Below are 16118 nucleotides of genomic sequence, written 5' to 3' on the forward strand. Positions count from 1 at the left end.
TACAATAAATAATATAGAAATAGAAAGAGTAAATTAAGTAAAATTTCTTGGAGTGCTTATAGATAATAAATAAAGTTGGAAACCACATATAATGTATATCAAATCAAAGATTTCAAAATCACTAGCAGTATTATATAAAGTAAAAGACCTTATAAATCAGTCATCATTATATTCCTTGTACTGCTCCTTCATACTCCCATACATTATGTACTGTGTGGAGGTGTGGGGCAATACATACAAAACAAACCCAGATCCAATCTTCATTCTTCAAAAAAAAGCAATAAGACTTGTAAATAATGCTGATTATAGAGAACCAACTAACCCTCCCTTTATTAAATTGAACTCACTGAAATATAACGACCTAGTCGACTTTAAAACCATCCAACTCATGTACAAAATAAAAAATAATCAATTACCAAACAGTATCCAGAGGTTGTTTGAGTGGAGGGAAAGTACCTATTATTTAAGAGGAACATGTATGTTTAATAGAGATTTGGTGAGAACAAACTTGAAGTTACATTGTATAACAGTTAGAGGTGTGGAATTATGGAACACCAGCAGTGAAGAATTAAAGAACTGTAGTACCTTACCTAAGTTTAGAAAAATGTATATGGACAAAATATTGACGGGATACCGTAACATGCTGTGAAGTTGTTTAAGTTGCTTTTGTATTTATCTAAAGAAAATATATAGTATATATATATATTTTTTTTCTTTAATATATTGACTATGGACAAATTCTTGACAGAATCAAACAAACATGTAGTTACATGGGGTAGTCAGATAAGCTTAGGCTTCCTTCTACTCCCTTTTTGAACAAATATGATTTTACGATAAAGGAAAATTATAATGCAATATCTTTTTCTTTCTTTTATGTTCGATTGTACTATGGAGTTATCATTTTTCTGTATTTTTATTAAATTCCTGTATTTTTAATGTTCGAAATAAACGTTTAAAAAAAAAAAAGAGTGAGCCGTAATGGAAAAGCGTCGAAGAAGCTGTTAATGATCACGGCTGAGCCAAATTGGAGCTTTTGGGTTCATGTGCCTTGCAACTAAAAGTGATTTGAGTGACTTATTTCATCGGCCGAGCCAGTTTCCGTTTTAATCAGGTGCCCATTAAAACCCGATTGCATTCGCCATTGAACTTAATGGTAACTGCGCACAGTAAAGCTCTTCATTGTGTGTGTGTGACAAGAAGATGCAATATATCTGACCTCATGATTTGGATGTGATGCTGTTAAGCCGCTAAAACCTTATCCTTTAAATCATACTCACCCACTCGAAGTAAATGCAGAGGTGGCATTCCCCCCCCCCCCCCCAACACACACACACACGGTTCCAGTGACATCCGACCTCTTCCAAGGTAATCTCGTATTTCTCCTCGACGACCGTTCGGAGATCAGCCAGATTAGACTGATGTCCTGCGAGATGGCCATCGTCGTCTTGTGCGCTTACGTATGCGGCCGCCAAGGTCATTCTAGAATCTTTGCAAGTCTATGAAATGACAACTATTTATCTATGTATTTATGAATATGCACAGACAACTCGAAGTTTCTCTCTATTCATTGCGGAAGATTATAATGTTCTTTTAATTTCATTGTTTACTAAATTGAGTCTTACAAGCAATGTCATGGTGTCGTGTCCTCAGCTCCGGTGATCCTAAACGAGTTGAACTGGACGCAGGCGCTGGAGCGTGTTTTCATCGAGAACCGTCGAGATGACAGCTCCCTCCGCTGGCAGGTGTTTGGCAGTGCCACGGGCGTGACACGCTACTATCCAGGTAAGTGGTGGCGAACAGTACGCCCCTATAACTCAGTGCCCGATAACGTTTAAATTGACCGCCGGGCTCCTCAGCAGAGCAATTTCTTATCAGATGGCACTACTGGTAACTGGATAGGGGGAATGAAATTATGACTTTGATGTAATCTGAGGTGAAATATCCTACAGTGCAGCGGACAACATCCGTTTTATTTTTCAGCCACGCCATGGAGAGCTCCCAACAAGATTGACCTCTACGACGTGCGCCGCAGGCCATGGTAAGTGGTGTCTTTATCGGCTTTCCGGTGTCTTTTGTCAACACGTGGCCAATTCTTGAAAACAAGTAGGCATTTTAAACAACATTGAGATGCGTACAGAACAGTAAGTGAGTATATAGGTGTGGCCAGCCACTTGGTCCAAATATGATTGTGTATATGATGCATGCTTTAAAATACCGTAGTTTTCGGACTAAAAGTCGCTCCGGAATATAGTTCGCATTAGCCATAAAATGCACAATAACGTGAAAAAAAACATATATAAGTCGCTGCGGAGTATAAGTCGCATTTTAGGGGAAATGTATTGGACAAAATCCAACACCAAGAACAGACATGAACGAGCAACAACAGGCTAAACCAGACATGGGCAAACTACGGCCCGCGGGCCACATCCGGCCCACGGGGCCGTTTAATCCGGCCCGCCAAACCTGAATAAATTGTATTATTAATTTTTTGGGGGGTCATTTTCCCTGCAATTACTATGTTTCCCCAGTAGATGGGGAAGCGCCCGCCCGCGCATTTACTCCCGGGAGCCTTGTCAGAAAGCTCTGTGCACACTCACAAGTGCGTGTGCGTGCGTACTCAGCAGTACGTAGTAATTTCATTTATCAGTGCCGAATTTCGAGCGTAGGCTGTGACGTCAATATTCTCGTAATTCCCGCGCTGAGTTTTCAGATACAGTTTTACGCTAATGCCACCCACAAACCTTCCCCTGGAATCCTTCCATTAAAATGAGTGGCCCGAAGAAAAGAAAGGTGGACACTGAGTGACAAATGTTAAAAAAAGAGTGGACAATTTGGCTTGACCTACGTGTGTGAGAAGACGTTCAGCCACATGAACGTCAATAAAGCCCGTCACAGATCTAGGTTAACGGACCGACACCTCGGCTCTATCCTAAGAATTACCATGACAAATTTTACTCCAGACTATGATGTGCTAGCAAAAAAGGGAAACCAACAATACTATTGATTTCTTTATTACTTTATTTCCATGTATTCTTTCACTGATTCTTCAAGATGATGTATTTGGTCAGAATGTTTACCGTTGGATGTGATTTCGCCTCATTAGATAAACATATTTCATAAATCTGACCTGCAGGCGCTGAAGTGATGGAAAATGTTATTCATCATAAGAGTGTCGTATTTAATAAGAATCACTGATAATAGTTTTTTGGTGAAATATTTTCTAATGCTTTTAATAAATGCATTTGTTTTCAAAAAGCTTTTTTTAATATCCATGCTTTAGTATCCACTAAAAGTAAAAACCTTTTATGCAATGACATTTGCATGTCATTTATATTACTTCACACAAAAGATTCATCCATCTGCTCCTGGTTCGGCCCCCCGGTCAAAATTTAGAACCCAATTCGGCCCGCAAGTCAAAAGGTTTGCCCACCCCTGGGCTAAACGATAGGTATGCTAACGTGACAAACACAAACAAAGAGCTGAGAACGGGCCTGACGTAACATTCGGAGTTATTCAAAAATCTATTACATAGATAACACGTTTATAAAACCATCTGTGTCACTCCAATTCATTAAATCTATCGATTGTCCTTTATGTCAACAATGGGTGCGCGCCGCTGACGGGGCTTGCACTTCAAAATATTCCACAGGCCCATATAACGATATATAAATTATATATCAAATAACTATTATATAAGCAATAATATTATCAAACCATCTGTGTCAGTCCAAATCATTAAATCCATCTATCCAATTCCTCGACCTTTGTCAACAACGCCGCGCGTGCGCCCTGACGTCAGCCTCGCCATTATTCCACAGATCTAGTATGTAACTATATAGTAGCGTGGAAAGAGTACAAGGAAAGACGTGGGTTTGGTAAACGGCTCTTTATTTAACAAAACAAGAGTTCAACGGGGCAACAACTACTGAACTGTAACGATAAAAACATATACAAGTTGCTACACGAAATAGAATATATCAAATAACTATAACATATTAACAAATAGTTAACCGCCACACGGCCCCAAGCACCGGCGTGGACTTCCAGGCGTGTGGCGGCGTGGACTTCCATCCCCGGAGGTGGCACTTCGAGCCACGGAGGTGGAAGAGAGCTCCATAGAATAGGACCGGGCGTGCGTAAAAGCCATGTCCGAGCCCCATCGACTGCCCCGGACAGCCACCCGGCCGAGCACCGGCCCCCGACTTCCATCCACAGAGGTGAAAGAGAGCTCCGTAGAGTAGGACCGGGCGTGCGTAAAAGCCATGTCCGAGCCCCATCCACTGCCCCGGACAGCCACCCGGCCGAGCAACGGCCCCCGACTTCCATCCACGGAGGTGAAAGAGAGCTCCGTAGAGTAGGACCGGGCGTGCATAAAATCCATGTCGGAGCCCCATCCACCGTCCCCGGACAGCCACCCGGCCGAGCGCCGGCCCCCGACTTCCATCCACGAAGGTGAAAGAGAGCTCCGTAGCGTAGGACCGGGGGTGCGTAAAAGCCATAATAGTTTTTCAAACCTTCTGTGTCACTCCAAATCATTAAATCCTTCAAACTCGTCGTCCTCTGTGTCACTTACAAACAAAGCTGCTAATGATGCCGGTAGTACGTGGGGCCCTTCGTCATCTTCGTCATCCCGTGATCGAATCTTTGTCCTTTATGTAAATAACCGCCGCGCTGCGCCGCGCTGCTGACGTCACTTCAAATTCAAATTACAGTAATCCCTTGCTACTTCGCGGTTTGTTTATCGCGGTTTCACTTGTTTCTTTTTTTAATTTTGAAAATTTATGAAAAATATCACCTATAAGTCGCTCCTCAGTATAAGTCGCCCCCTCAACCAAACTATGAAAAAAAACGCTATTTATAGTCAGAAAAATACGGTACACTTGATATTTACTTTATTTTGTATTTCATTCCATGTTTTGTTTGTTTAGTTTTGTATTATATTTGTCAACTACTTTTATTTTATATTACATTTTTACATTTATATTATTTTATTTTATATATTAAAGATTTTAACTTGTCTTTTATTTTGTACGAGTTTTATTCTTTATTATTTCATCTTATCGTTTTATTTAGTATCATTTTTTTATTGTTTTTTTATTTACAGCTTATCTCATCCATCTTCCTCTATTGAGTTCTTAACTCATTGCAGGCACATATCAAACAAGTAACTAAAAAATAATAATAATAAATGAAAAGTCTTTGGCATTAATAGTGACTAATGGTTGACAACTTTTATTCATTGTTGTCCTGACCCATCGTTGTCTCACTCAGCGATCAACTGTTAATAAAAACAACGGCACATAACAGAGAAGTTTTAGCTTCTAAAGCGGCAAACTGTTTTCTTTGTGGTACTCAGCCAATTTACGTTATGGCACAAGCTGGTGCGGCGGGCCGCATGGCATCCACGCTTCCAGTCCACAAAGCTCAATCCACCTGACGCTGTCACATTGACTTTGCGGCGGGCGCACTGCCTTGTTGCCTGGTTACTGGCCGGAGTGAAGTGGACACAACAGTGACAGCAATGTTGATTGCACCTGACCTCCTTTTCCGCCTCGGCTCAGCTTGAGTGGCTGTTTGGGGTCAAACAAACAGGAGATCACTGAGTTTGCATAGAACTACACCTCCCCAAAAACTTGTTAACTATATAATACAGTATAGATCACACATGTCAAACTCAAGGCCCGGGGGCCAGATACGGCCCGCAACATCATTTTATGTGGCCCACGAAGACAAATTGTGTATCGAATTCATATGTCAATACTAAAATAACATTGCTTTCACTTTAAAAAATAGATATTGCTAGTAGTTTTTTATCATTCATATGTTTTAAATATTTCAACATTTTTTTATTAGTCTATTTTGAAAACTAGTTATTCATCAGTTTGTTGTGTAGCCGATACAATAACTAATATGACACGTTCATACATTTATTTGGGTTGACAATTTTAATGGCCCTCCAAAGGAAACAATGCGGCCTGTACCAAAAATAAGTTTGACACCCCTGGTATAGATTAAAACAAATTCCAATTCATTTGTAATCAGCTCTGTGAGAAAGTCTCCCCTGTGCTAAAACGCAGTGTTCCAAACAACCCTTTTTTATCAGTGAACAAGTGGAAAAAAAGCAAAACAAGACTACTGTGTGATCTGTCAGCATGTTGTGTTCTGCGACAGCACTTTTGACAGCGCGACAGGGGGGGAAACACGACCTGAAGCCAGAGGAAGAGGGAGGAAGGGAGGGATAGGTGTTGCTGACAGGGTGAGGGAAGTGCGGAACACCTTGTCATCAACCTGTACCCTTGCTTTCGTCCACCTCCTCTGGTTTTCTGCTATTACCTTGACTAGAGTTGCAGGTGAGCTGGTTGCTTGCACCCTAGAGTAGTCGCCAGTCAATCACGGAGCACATATGGACAACCATTTGCATTCACGTTTAACAATTTAGAAACTTCAATACGTCTGATTAAAATTGAATATGAATTTTGATTTTTGAGAAAAGGCTGGAGAACATGCAAAAGGCTTGACCAAAGATTCCAAGCAAGAACTGAGGCCGGCGTGCTAACCACTTCTCTAAAGTGCTGCCTTTCATCTGGTTCTCTGTTATTATTTCTCTCAATATAGGTTCGCCTTTGATGATCACTATTCCCTGTTGCCTAGCAACCCGGCAATGCTGAGCGAATGTCACCCCATGTCAGGCCGTGCTCGTGTGATTACGGTCTCTAACTGTTCTCTTAACTGCCACTCTGCTGACCCCATGTCGGGCAGTGCACGACTATAACATTACATGTACTGTAACGCTAAATAAATACATCTGACCGTGTCAATCAACAGTGACATTTTATAAAACCTTGCATTGGATCACCTTCCTTTGAATGGGATGATGCACCTTACTGTGTGTCTGCTATACTAGAATTTCAAGCAGTAGGGGAATTTATACACTTGAAGAAAAACAAAAATCTCTAAAATGAATAACCTGCTTTAGTGTTTGCACACACAGCAAATGTTGGTATTTTGCTCTCCCATGTTGACACTGTAAAAGTAACACCACCGGTTACACATATATAATAGTGGCAAACACGTTACAAACAAGTGCCACATGCCACAAACAATCAATCATTTTGAGACAAATTGATCTTTGCTGACTTGAACTGCAAGGGAGGAAAAATGCTTTCAAAAATTCTACCCCTACACAATTTTAGGTCCGACTGAATCACCCTAAACACACCACGCGGGATAATCAATGAGGGTAATCTTGCAGAGAAATCCGATCATACCTTTACTAACTAATTGTTGTTGCCCTCAATGTGTCCCAATGCACGTGTGAAAGCCGCAAATTTTCTACTGCCCCTGATTCATCATTCCCAAAATAAAAACATGTAAATATGTCCACAAACACTCTTAGTCATCAACGCAAAGTGTGAGAAATAAACGACAGACAACATCTTTTCTCCTGCAGGCGCCGTCCTCCTATATTTTTATCTTAATTCAATCTTTATTCGCCTGCCACATCCACAGGAGCACTAAAAGTGCAGCAGTCCATAAAATAATAAGCCCATCAGCACAGCACAAATCCATGCAAACACACACACAGACTTAGACACACACCCATTGGAAAGTAGTCTTACTGTGTTATCGTAATTCTCTTCTCCCATTGCCACGTGATTAGACTGCACGCATATAACGTACACATCCGTGTTCATGCCACGTAGCAAATTTGCACATTATTCCAGTGGACACAGTCGATGTTCTATAAAAGCTGCAACATATTTATATAGTACATCACGTGCTGTTGTCGTGAAGGTGAACGCCGCCAGCCTGACATTTAATGTTGAAATCTATACAATTGTGACACGCGTTCCTTGCTCTGCCTCCAGTAAAGTCCACAAATAAGATTTGCAGTGAGCATAGTGGGGGGAAAAATTAAATGTGTTGTGCACTTGCTGAAATGAAAATTAAAAAAATTAAAAATATCAAGCAGGAATAAACCGAATATGTAATGCGGCTCCTTGGGGGTCATAGTAGAAGTTTCTAGGGTTTCTAATTACCGTAACATGAGTGTTAATTTCTGGGAGCCCGTCTATTTCAATTTGCATTATATGTTAGCTGAACGAGTAGATTTTCATCGTAACGTTGTTTCGTTTGAACATTTTCATGCTTAAATAGCCCACGTTTAATTCTCTTTTGTTTTATGTTTACATTTTAGGGAGCGTGACAAATAAATAGCCTCTTTGGAGAACTGCACAAGTGAGATTAGTCTCTTAGTTTCTTGACCGTAAAAGATTGGAAACAGGCATTAAGGAATACTTTAAAAGTGTGTTTTTATCAGGAGAAATTTACATGTTTAAAAGCTAGTAATCTGTTTTTGCTCTTTTTGGTAGTAACTTGCTCATTTTGAGCAGTCTTTGATTATTTTATTTTTTTACTGCTTAATGCATGGATGTAGCATAGCATCGTATTATGTTTGTGCATGATACTTTCGGTTCAGTTAACTTGAACTTTGCCCTCGCTCACTTTTCAAGTCACGGGCGTAGAAACATTGATATACATATAATTGTGTCTTACATTCGCGTATTGTGAGTAGCAAATAATTCCCCTCGATTTAAATGGAATGCTCAACGCTTTGCTGAATGGGTCGGGCTGCGTAAACACAATCTTCCATGAGAGCGACAACCCCACTTTGCAGCGCTTAATGTATTGATTTGAACAGTACCACACTGTGATAAAAAAAAAATCATGAATTGTAATGAGACGCTTTGGCCAAACACCTTCAAAATTGACAGTATGTGATTGTGTTCATTGCTTTTTCTTTTCTTTTTTAATACATTATGGACACCACTGCCTTTAATCTCCTTTCACTTGCAGTGCTACCTCGTTCCGTTTTAGTGGAAAATAATTCTTATCTTGATTGTAAACATGCACATATACAATCATTTGTAAGGCTGATGCCGAAATGTTGTTGTTGGGAATATCTCACAACACACAATTGGAACTGATCTTGGAAGTTGACTGGTAAGAAGAAATAGCTTGGCTCGATGCCTTGGTTTATCATTTCATCTTTGTTAGATTTCCATTTTTCCATTGCTGGAATGAGAAATCACTTCAAACACACCCACGCCACGGGATAATCGGTCAGGATAATCTTTCAGCGACATCTGAGAATCAGGCCTTTGATGAACTTTGATCACAGTAGTCATAGGGGGAATAGTCAAATATGTCGGTATGTGTCGAACCGGTTTAAGAAGCTGGTACTCACGGTGTAAATAGACAGAACCATTAAAGATGTCTGATATTATTAAACTACCTCTCCAGATATGGCCGAGCAGCTCCCTGTTAAATGATTCGTAACTTTTAGCGAACTGACAGCAAGGCCTCGGGCCGGTCGCTGGCGTCTGACCGCCTACGGCCAAGAAGTTCGGTTCAGTTCAATTCAGCATCGGCCAGGTCCATCTGCTTGTCACCTGGTCTTGGCACGCAAGAGTCTGGGTAATGACAGGGAAAAAATGGCGTCGGTGGGCTGGAGCTGCGAGGTAATTACTGACTGGAATTCATGCAGAAAAAACACATCTGGAGGCCGTGTCTTTCATACTGTCATTTAAGATCTTTTAGCTTTAGCATGTTGCAGCAGGGAGGCTAACTGAAGCAAAATACCAAATATGCTTGAGAATAAACTGTTTCATAAAATTTGCGGAAAATTTGATTGCAACTAAAAATGAGACCCGTATTGTAAGCTATTGATGTAAAAAATAAAATATTTGTGTGCCTATAAGGGGCGTGGCCTAGTGATTCAGTTGTCTGCTGTGATATCGTAGCATTTGGCGCAGGTACCAATGACCTCAAATGACTATTGCCTTATAATTAACATTTAGCCCTTTCAAAAAACTTCCCATTAAAAGTCCTTTCTGCTCAATGAGAGATGAACTGACTGTAGAAGTTAATGAAATCCTGCAGTCGGTCCACCGGGCGTTCTGTTTTTCATCAATTGGCACTCTATCTACGGATTGGGGCGCCTCCCACCCAAGAGCCCGAGGCGGCTGAGGCGAGGGTCATGTTCTCACCACCGTTTCCGTCATACAAGCCCCCCCCCCCCCCCCCCCCAAAAAAAAGAAGACGAGTCGCCGCTGTGCGAGTGAAGCCTCGCCGTGCTTTCTCCTTTTCTTTAAATTAAGATTTCGGTTAATTAAAATGATAAAGTCATGCACGCCGATGGGCCTGCTGGTTCCAGACCTGATTTCGTGCACCACGCAGTCATGCCAAGCCGCGGATGTTCTACCTTTGATGTGGCATCGGTTATTATCGAAAATAATTGGATTCTGCCTCGATCCCCACAGCCTCCCTCCTACGACACGCTTACGTTTCGACCATCTTTGCTGTGACTCAGTTAACGAACCTCAATGCTAGGCTTGCAAAATTACATTTCCCGGGAATTGATGGGAATTTAGAAAATTGAAGGTTGGTTCTTCCTGACAGCTTCATAAGTGTTCTTACATTACTAAATAGCTTTTAATGTTTGGATGGTATGATGTACTTTCCATATTCGCAAATGTTGGCGTACATAGTGAACAATGTCCGAATCTGTCTTGCAACTCGCAATTCAGTCTTGTCGCGAAATCATTCGGCCGTAGTGCTGATGCCAACGTTCATCTCGGACTTTCCAAACAGCCTCTTAGCCGAGTGGGTCCAGGTTGGCCTCTCCACGACAGTTAGAGAGTTCTTGCCTCGGGTTGGAGTGGCGGCTGCCGGTAAGCGGAGTCTTGAGAGGCTTGTGTGTGTGTGTGGGTGGGGGGGTTCAGCGGCCAAGCCCAGTGGGGGGCTCGTATCAGCTTGGCCGAGCGTGAGAAATGAGCCTCTACGGCCCTGCGGGCGTCTGGCTTCCCTCCACGCTGATAATCAGCAGAAAAAGAGCACCGCTGATTACTCTGCCCAAGACGGTCACTAAGTGCAGCTTACAAATTCCTCCAGCCCAAACTCTCGTCATCTCAACAGTGGCGCTAGCTATTGTAGCTACCAAATAACACAACAAGTTATATCACAACTAGTATTGTTATATAACTGGCAGTTTTGGGGTTTTTTTACTACTCAAGTACATTTCAGTCTAAACCTTTATACTTTTACGTATGCTGCGGTATGGTTAGCATGTCTTGCCAAATTCACTCGTGGTCTATCGAAGTATCTGTTTTTTCTTATTCACCATGGGGAAATCGGGACCTCTAAATCCCGGAGGCTCAAAGGTGCACTACGGTTCATTCTACAGTTAACAATGGTACACTCCCTCCCAGACCGCCACTTTCGATAGACCGTTCTCACGTTCTGTCAAGTTTGTTTTGACAGATGAAAAATGGATACTGACCAGTTTGGAAGTTTGTGGCCCATGGAGCAGTGTGTTCAGGGTTAAATGGTGGGGAAAACAATGCTCCCCTTTACACGGCAGAACAAATTCAAAAACCAATCATATAAATCTGAGAATTAAACAATATTAGCAATAATCGAATGTAATTGTCATAAATATCTAAAAAAAAAAAATAAAGCTAATTCAAAGAAATGTACCGTAATTTTCGGACTATAAGTCGCGTTTTTTTTCATAGTTTGGGTGGAGGGGCGACTTATACTCAGGAGCGACTTATATGGGTTTTTTCACAAATCTTTACTTGATCATTGGCACATCACTTACTTACAAGTATAGTTGACCACTTCACATGTTATTTTTAGTATAGTTGATCACTTCACATGCTTTGATATCTTTATCTTGAACATATTCAAAACATGAAAAATAGAGAGAAAAAATCAACTAATTAATAGGGGTGTAAATCGCGGGTTTTGTCACGATACGATTTAATATCGATACAAAGAACTACGATACGATATTTGCCGATATCTTAAAGCCTGCTGCGATTCATTCACGATATATCGCGATATAGTGCTCTACGATCGATTTTTTTTTTTTTAATAAAAAATATAGAACAATATCCTGATTTATAACAATTCATACGCAAAATCAACAAGGTACTGCAAACTCTTTATTTAGGAAATTACAAGAGTATTGTAGTATACAAATTGCTTACTTTAACACTGAACTTTGATGTCGTGTTTTTTCTTTAAATGTGCGGCGAGATTTGTGCTCCCTGAATATTTGATCACCGCATGGCAGGATTTACAAAGTGCACGTGTCTTGTCCGTTGAGCCATCTTTTCTTTGGAATCCAAAGTGCTTCCAGACGAATGACGTGAAGCCTAAAGGGGAGCAAATTTCCTCGTCTTTTTGGACACTAGCCATAGCACCAGCCCAGGAGCCGCGTACTAGTTGTCGCCTCCCCTTTCACGTGCGTGCTCTGCTCACAACACAACAACGCCGGGCGCACTGCTCCCGGAAAGAGGAAGCAAGCAACAATGAACTGGATTTCAAAATAAAGTCGCGTCTAATGTCCGAGGTCAAACACGGCGATATAAATCGATGTTTACCTTTAGCATCGATGCCAATAAATCGTAGAGCATTATATCGATTAATCGATGTGTATCGATGTATCGTTACACCCCTAGTAATTAACACTTTAAAGCGACATATCCTCTGGACATGTCCTCTGTCACCAGGATGACAAAGGATGAGGAATTTGATTGATGGATTTAATGATTTGGAGTGACACAAATGGTTTGATAATATTGTTGTTTATGTGATAGTTATTTAAAATATACAGTTTTTTTCCATGTATAATGCGCCCCCATGTATAATACACACCCTAAAAATGGCATGTTGATGCTGGCAAAAAGCCTGTACCCATGTATAATACGCACCCAAATTTTTACTCCTACTTAAGTCCGTGAACGTAAAATTATTTCAGAAAAAAGATCATCTTTGGGAACAACCGGATGTTATTCTGCCGGTCAGTATCACTGCGCATGCGCTAGCATACTCAATACCGAAGAAATGTTTCGGATTTGTGTAGGGTACATTGTGACAGCAAACGAGCAGGTGATCTAGCAAGCGTCTGATACGAGAGCATTGTGTTCGTATGGAGCGTGTTTGAAGTGAACAGCAGAGAAGAAAGCGCATCTGTAATGGCGGCCTCCGTATGATATCCGGATTTAAAAAAAAAAAAAAAGATTTTTTTTTTTGTACCTATGTATAATGCGCACCCCAGATTTTAGGACAATAAATTAGTTAAATTTTGCGCATTCTACATGGAAAAAAACGGTAGTTTATATATCGTTGCATGGGCCTGAGGAATAATTTGAACTGCGGCGCGGCACACGGGATTGTTGACAAAGGACGATCGATAAAAGATGAGAAATTTGATCAATGGATTTAATGATTTGGAGTGACACAAATGGTTTGATAATATTGTTGTTTTTGTGATAGTTATTTAAAATATAGTTTATATATCGTTGTATGGGCCTGTGGAATAATTTGAACTGCGGCGCGGCACACGCCATTGTTGACAAAGGACGATCGATGGATTTAATGAATTGAAGTGACACAGATGGTTTTATAAACGTGTTATTTATGTAATCGTTTTTTTTTTAAATAACTGAATGTTACGTCAGGCCCGTTCTCAGCTCCTTGTTTGTGTTTGTCACGTTAGCATACCGTATCGTTTAGCCTGTTGTTGCTCGTTCATGTCTGTTCTTGGTGTTGGATTTTGTGGAATAAATTGCCCCCCAAAATGCGACTTATACTCCGGAGCGACTCATAGATGTTCTTTTTCACATTTTAGGGAATTTTATGGCTGGTGCGATTTATATTCCGGAGCGATTTATAGTCCGAAAATTATGGTATATCATTTTCAGACTCAGCCATCCAAACTTAACCACAGAAAATGTTGTTGTTGTACCCTTTGATGTCCCTCTACTATTTCTTTAGTATTGGTTATTGAGTAAAGGACCGTAACCATGTTGGTTTGAGTGGCGCCGCATACACCACCTATTAAGTCTGCTAAGCACATAAGCCTTTTTCAGTGTTCTCTAGCTTAAGTGGGCTCAGCCGCGGTCACTGGCATTATTGCGGCTCAGTCTATTTCAACTTTGACTCTTTTTTTCTCGCACGTTCCCTTTTTCCCAAAGATTACAGAAACAAATTAAATGCCAGGTCCTTTGTGTCCTTTATTTTTCTTCTGTACAGGTACATTCAAGGCGCATCCTCTCCAAAGGACATGGTCATCATCGTGGATGTGTGAGTATCTCTTTGCCCTTGTCTCATAGAAAGCACAAAGGGCGCTAGTGCCACCTGTTGGTTCATGCAAAGCCTCAAGGGTGAGCAAAAGCGATGCCCACTTGACATTAAGCATACCCTTAAGACAGATTTGTAAATGCTTTATAAGTTATTCGCAAATTACACACCATAATACCTAATGCTGCTGTAACAATGCAGTAGATTATAATAGCGAGTGGTAACCTGTTACTCGCTAAAGTCACTGCTCGTTACCAATCACACAAACTCATGTTTAACAAAACACATGTTTTATCATGTTGTTTGTAATGTGATATAAATAGGTTACAATGACAGTCATATCTTTATAACCTGTTTATTTCATGTTCACGGATGTATGACCTGGTTATTGTCAGAGTCAGAGTCAGCTTCATTGTCAATTCCTTCATGCCAACACACACAAAGAAATCGAAATTACGTTTCCCTTATCCCACGGTGACGAGACACAGTACACGATAAACATACAAGTAAACAACGCAAAATAAAAACAAGAAGGCACAAACAATGAACAATAACAGTGATGAATAAATAATAAATGAACAAATAACACAGTAAATAAGAGGAGCAAAACGGAGCAAGATCGCACAGCAGACAGTCAGAACAAAGCGCAAAAGTACAGGACGCCACGCAGAAGGGGGGAGAGAGTTCAGGACCCTAACAGCCTGGAGATCACAAACTCTGCCAGTGGCGAGCAGTGCTCGCATACCACCACAGAGTCCCGGCACCCTCCGTCACGGATGTAGACGCACATCCCACCTCCTCGCGACTTTCCCCCTCGTACAATGGCCCGGTCCGCCCGATAGCACGCTAGCCGCTCCAGATGCACAGCAGAGTCCGGAATGATGACGGTCAACCAAGTCCCAGTGAACACGAGCACACAGCAGTTACGCACTGTCCGGTTCGTAGATCTCAGCAGGCGAAAGCAAACCATGTTGATGTCCAGCGACCGAACATTCGGCAGAAGAATGGAAGGCACGAGCTGGGTTGGCCGCCAGCCTGGCCCGGACGCCCCCGCTCTCGCCCATCTTCAGCCTCCTCGCACACCGCTTCCGACGCTTCCAAACCGGGGGAGGAATAGCAGGCGAGTCCGGCGACGCTTCAGGACGGAGCAGACCGAGCGCCTTTAATGTCCCCGCTTCAAAGTCCAGAACGCCACAAAACTCGCTTTCGCCGATGTCGAGCAGAACCAGCCCGCTGCACTTGTAGCACAACCCAGTACGACGAGACGAACACACAAAACTGTCGGACAAACCCACATTAAACGACAAAACAAAACACCGTTCGGGACAGAGAGAGGCCGCTGCGTGTGCACGCGCCGCCATCTGCGTGTTAATTTTTTTATAACGTGTTCATGATCTGTTTATAACATGTTAATAACTGTTTGGAATACTGCCATTTGTAATGTTTTTCCTGTTTCCATTCGTAATAATAGTCTTAACATGTTTATAGCCTGTCTGTAATGTTTATAACATTGTTCATATCATGACACCCATCAAGCTTTTCTTTATTATTTTAAAAGTGTTTTCCTTTGTGCAGGAGTGGGAGTGTCAGCGGTCTCACTCTCAAGCTGATGAAGACCTCCGTCATCAAGATGCTGGATACACTCTCGGACGATGACTACGTGAACGTAGCCAGAGTCAGTAGATGGACACGTACACAAAACACACAAATGCAGGCTCACAGGAGGCAGCCGTTAAGAAAATATGTGGCATGTTCATTAAGCAGGTGTTAATGAAGCGAGTAAGAAGTAGTAAGCAGGCTGCGTGCTGGGAGTTTATGTTGCTCCCCGAGGAAGCTCTGCACTTTCACTTGTTATAATACTTTGCCATACGGGACGGCGCCAGTCTTTCACTATGCTCATTGCCAGTGTTTCTATCCAGAATAACACATAGGATGAGTATTCAGATTTATCCTATATTGCAGGATAC

At 41.6% G+C, this 16118-nt stretch overlaps 1 protein-coding gene across 4 annotated transcripts in view; it reads left to right on the plus strand.

Moving 5' to 3' along the window:
- cacna2d2a (calcium channel, voltage-dependent, alpha 2/delta subunit 2a) overlaps positions 1-16118 on the plus strand; it is a 132139-nt gene that overhangs the window by 93235 nt on the left and 22786 nt on the right. For all 4 annotated transcript variants that reach the window (XM_061290240.1, XM_061290241.1, XM_061290243.1 and 1 more), the window contains exons 7-10: positions 1651-1782; positions 1981-2038; positions 14104-14154; positions 15727-15826. In XM_061290240.1, coding sequence (XP_061146224.1) covers positions 1651-1782; positions 1981-2038; positions 14104-14154; positions 15727-15826 — 341 coding nt within the window. The remainder of the gene's footprint in view (positions 1-1650; positions 1783-1980; positions 2039-14103; positions 14155-15726; positions 15827-16118) is intronic.

Source organism: Syngnathus typhle, linkage group LG11 (genome assembly GCF_033458585.1).
Source record: "Syngnathus typhle isolate RoL2023-S1 ecotype Sweden linkage group LG11, RoL_Styp_1.0, whole genome shotgun sequence".
Lineage (NCBI taxonomy): Eukaryota > Metazoa > Chordata > Actinopteri > Syngnathiformes > Syngnathidae > Syngnathus > Syngnathus typhle.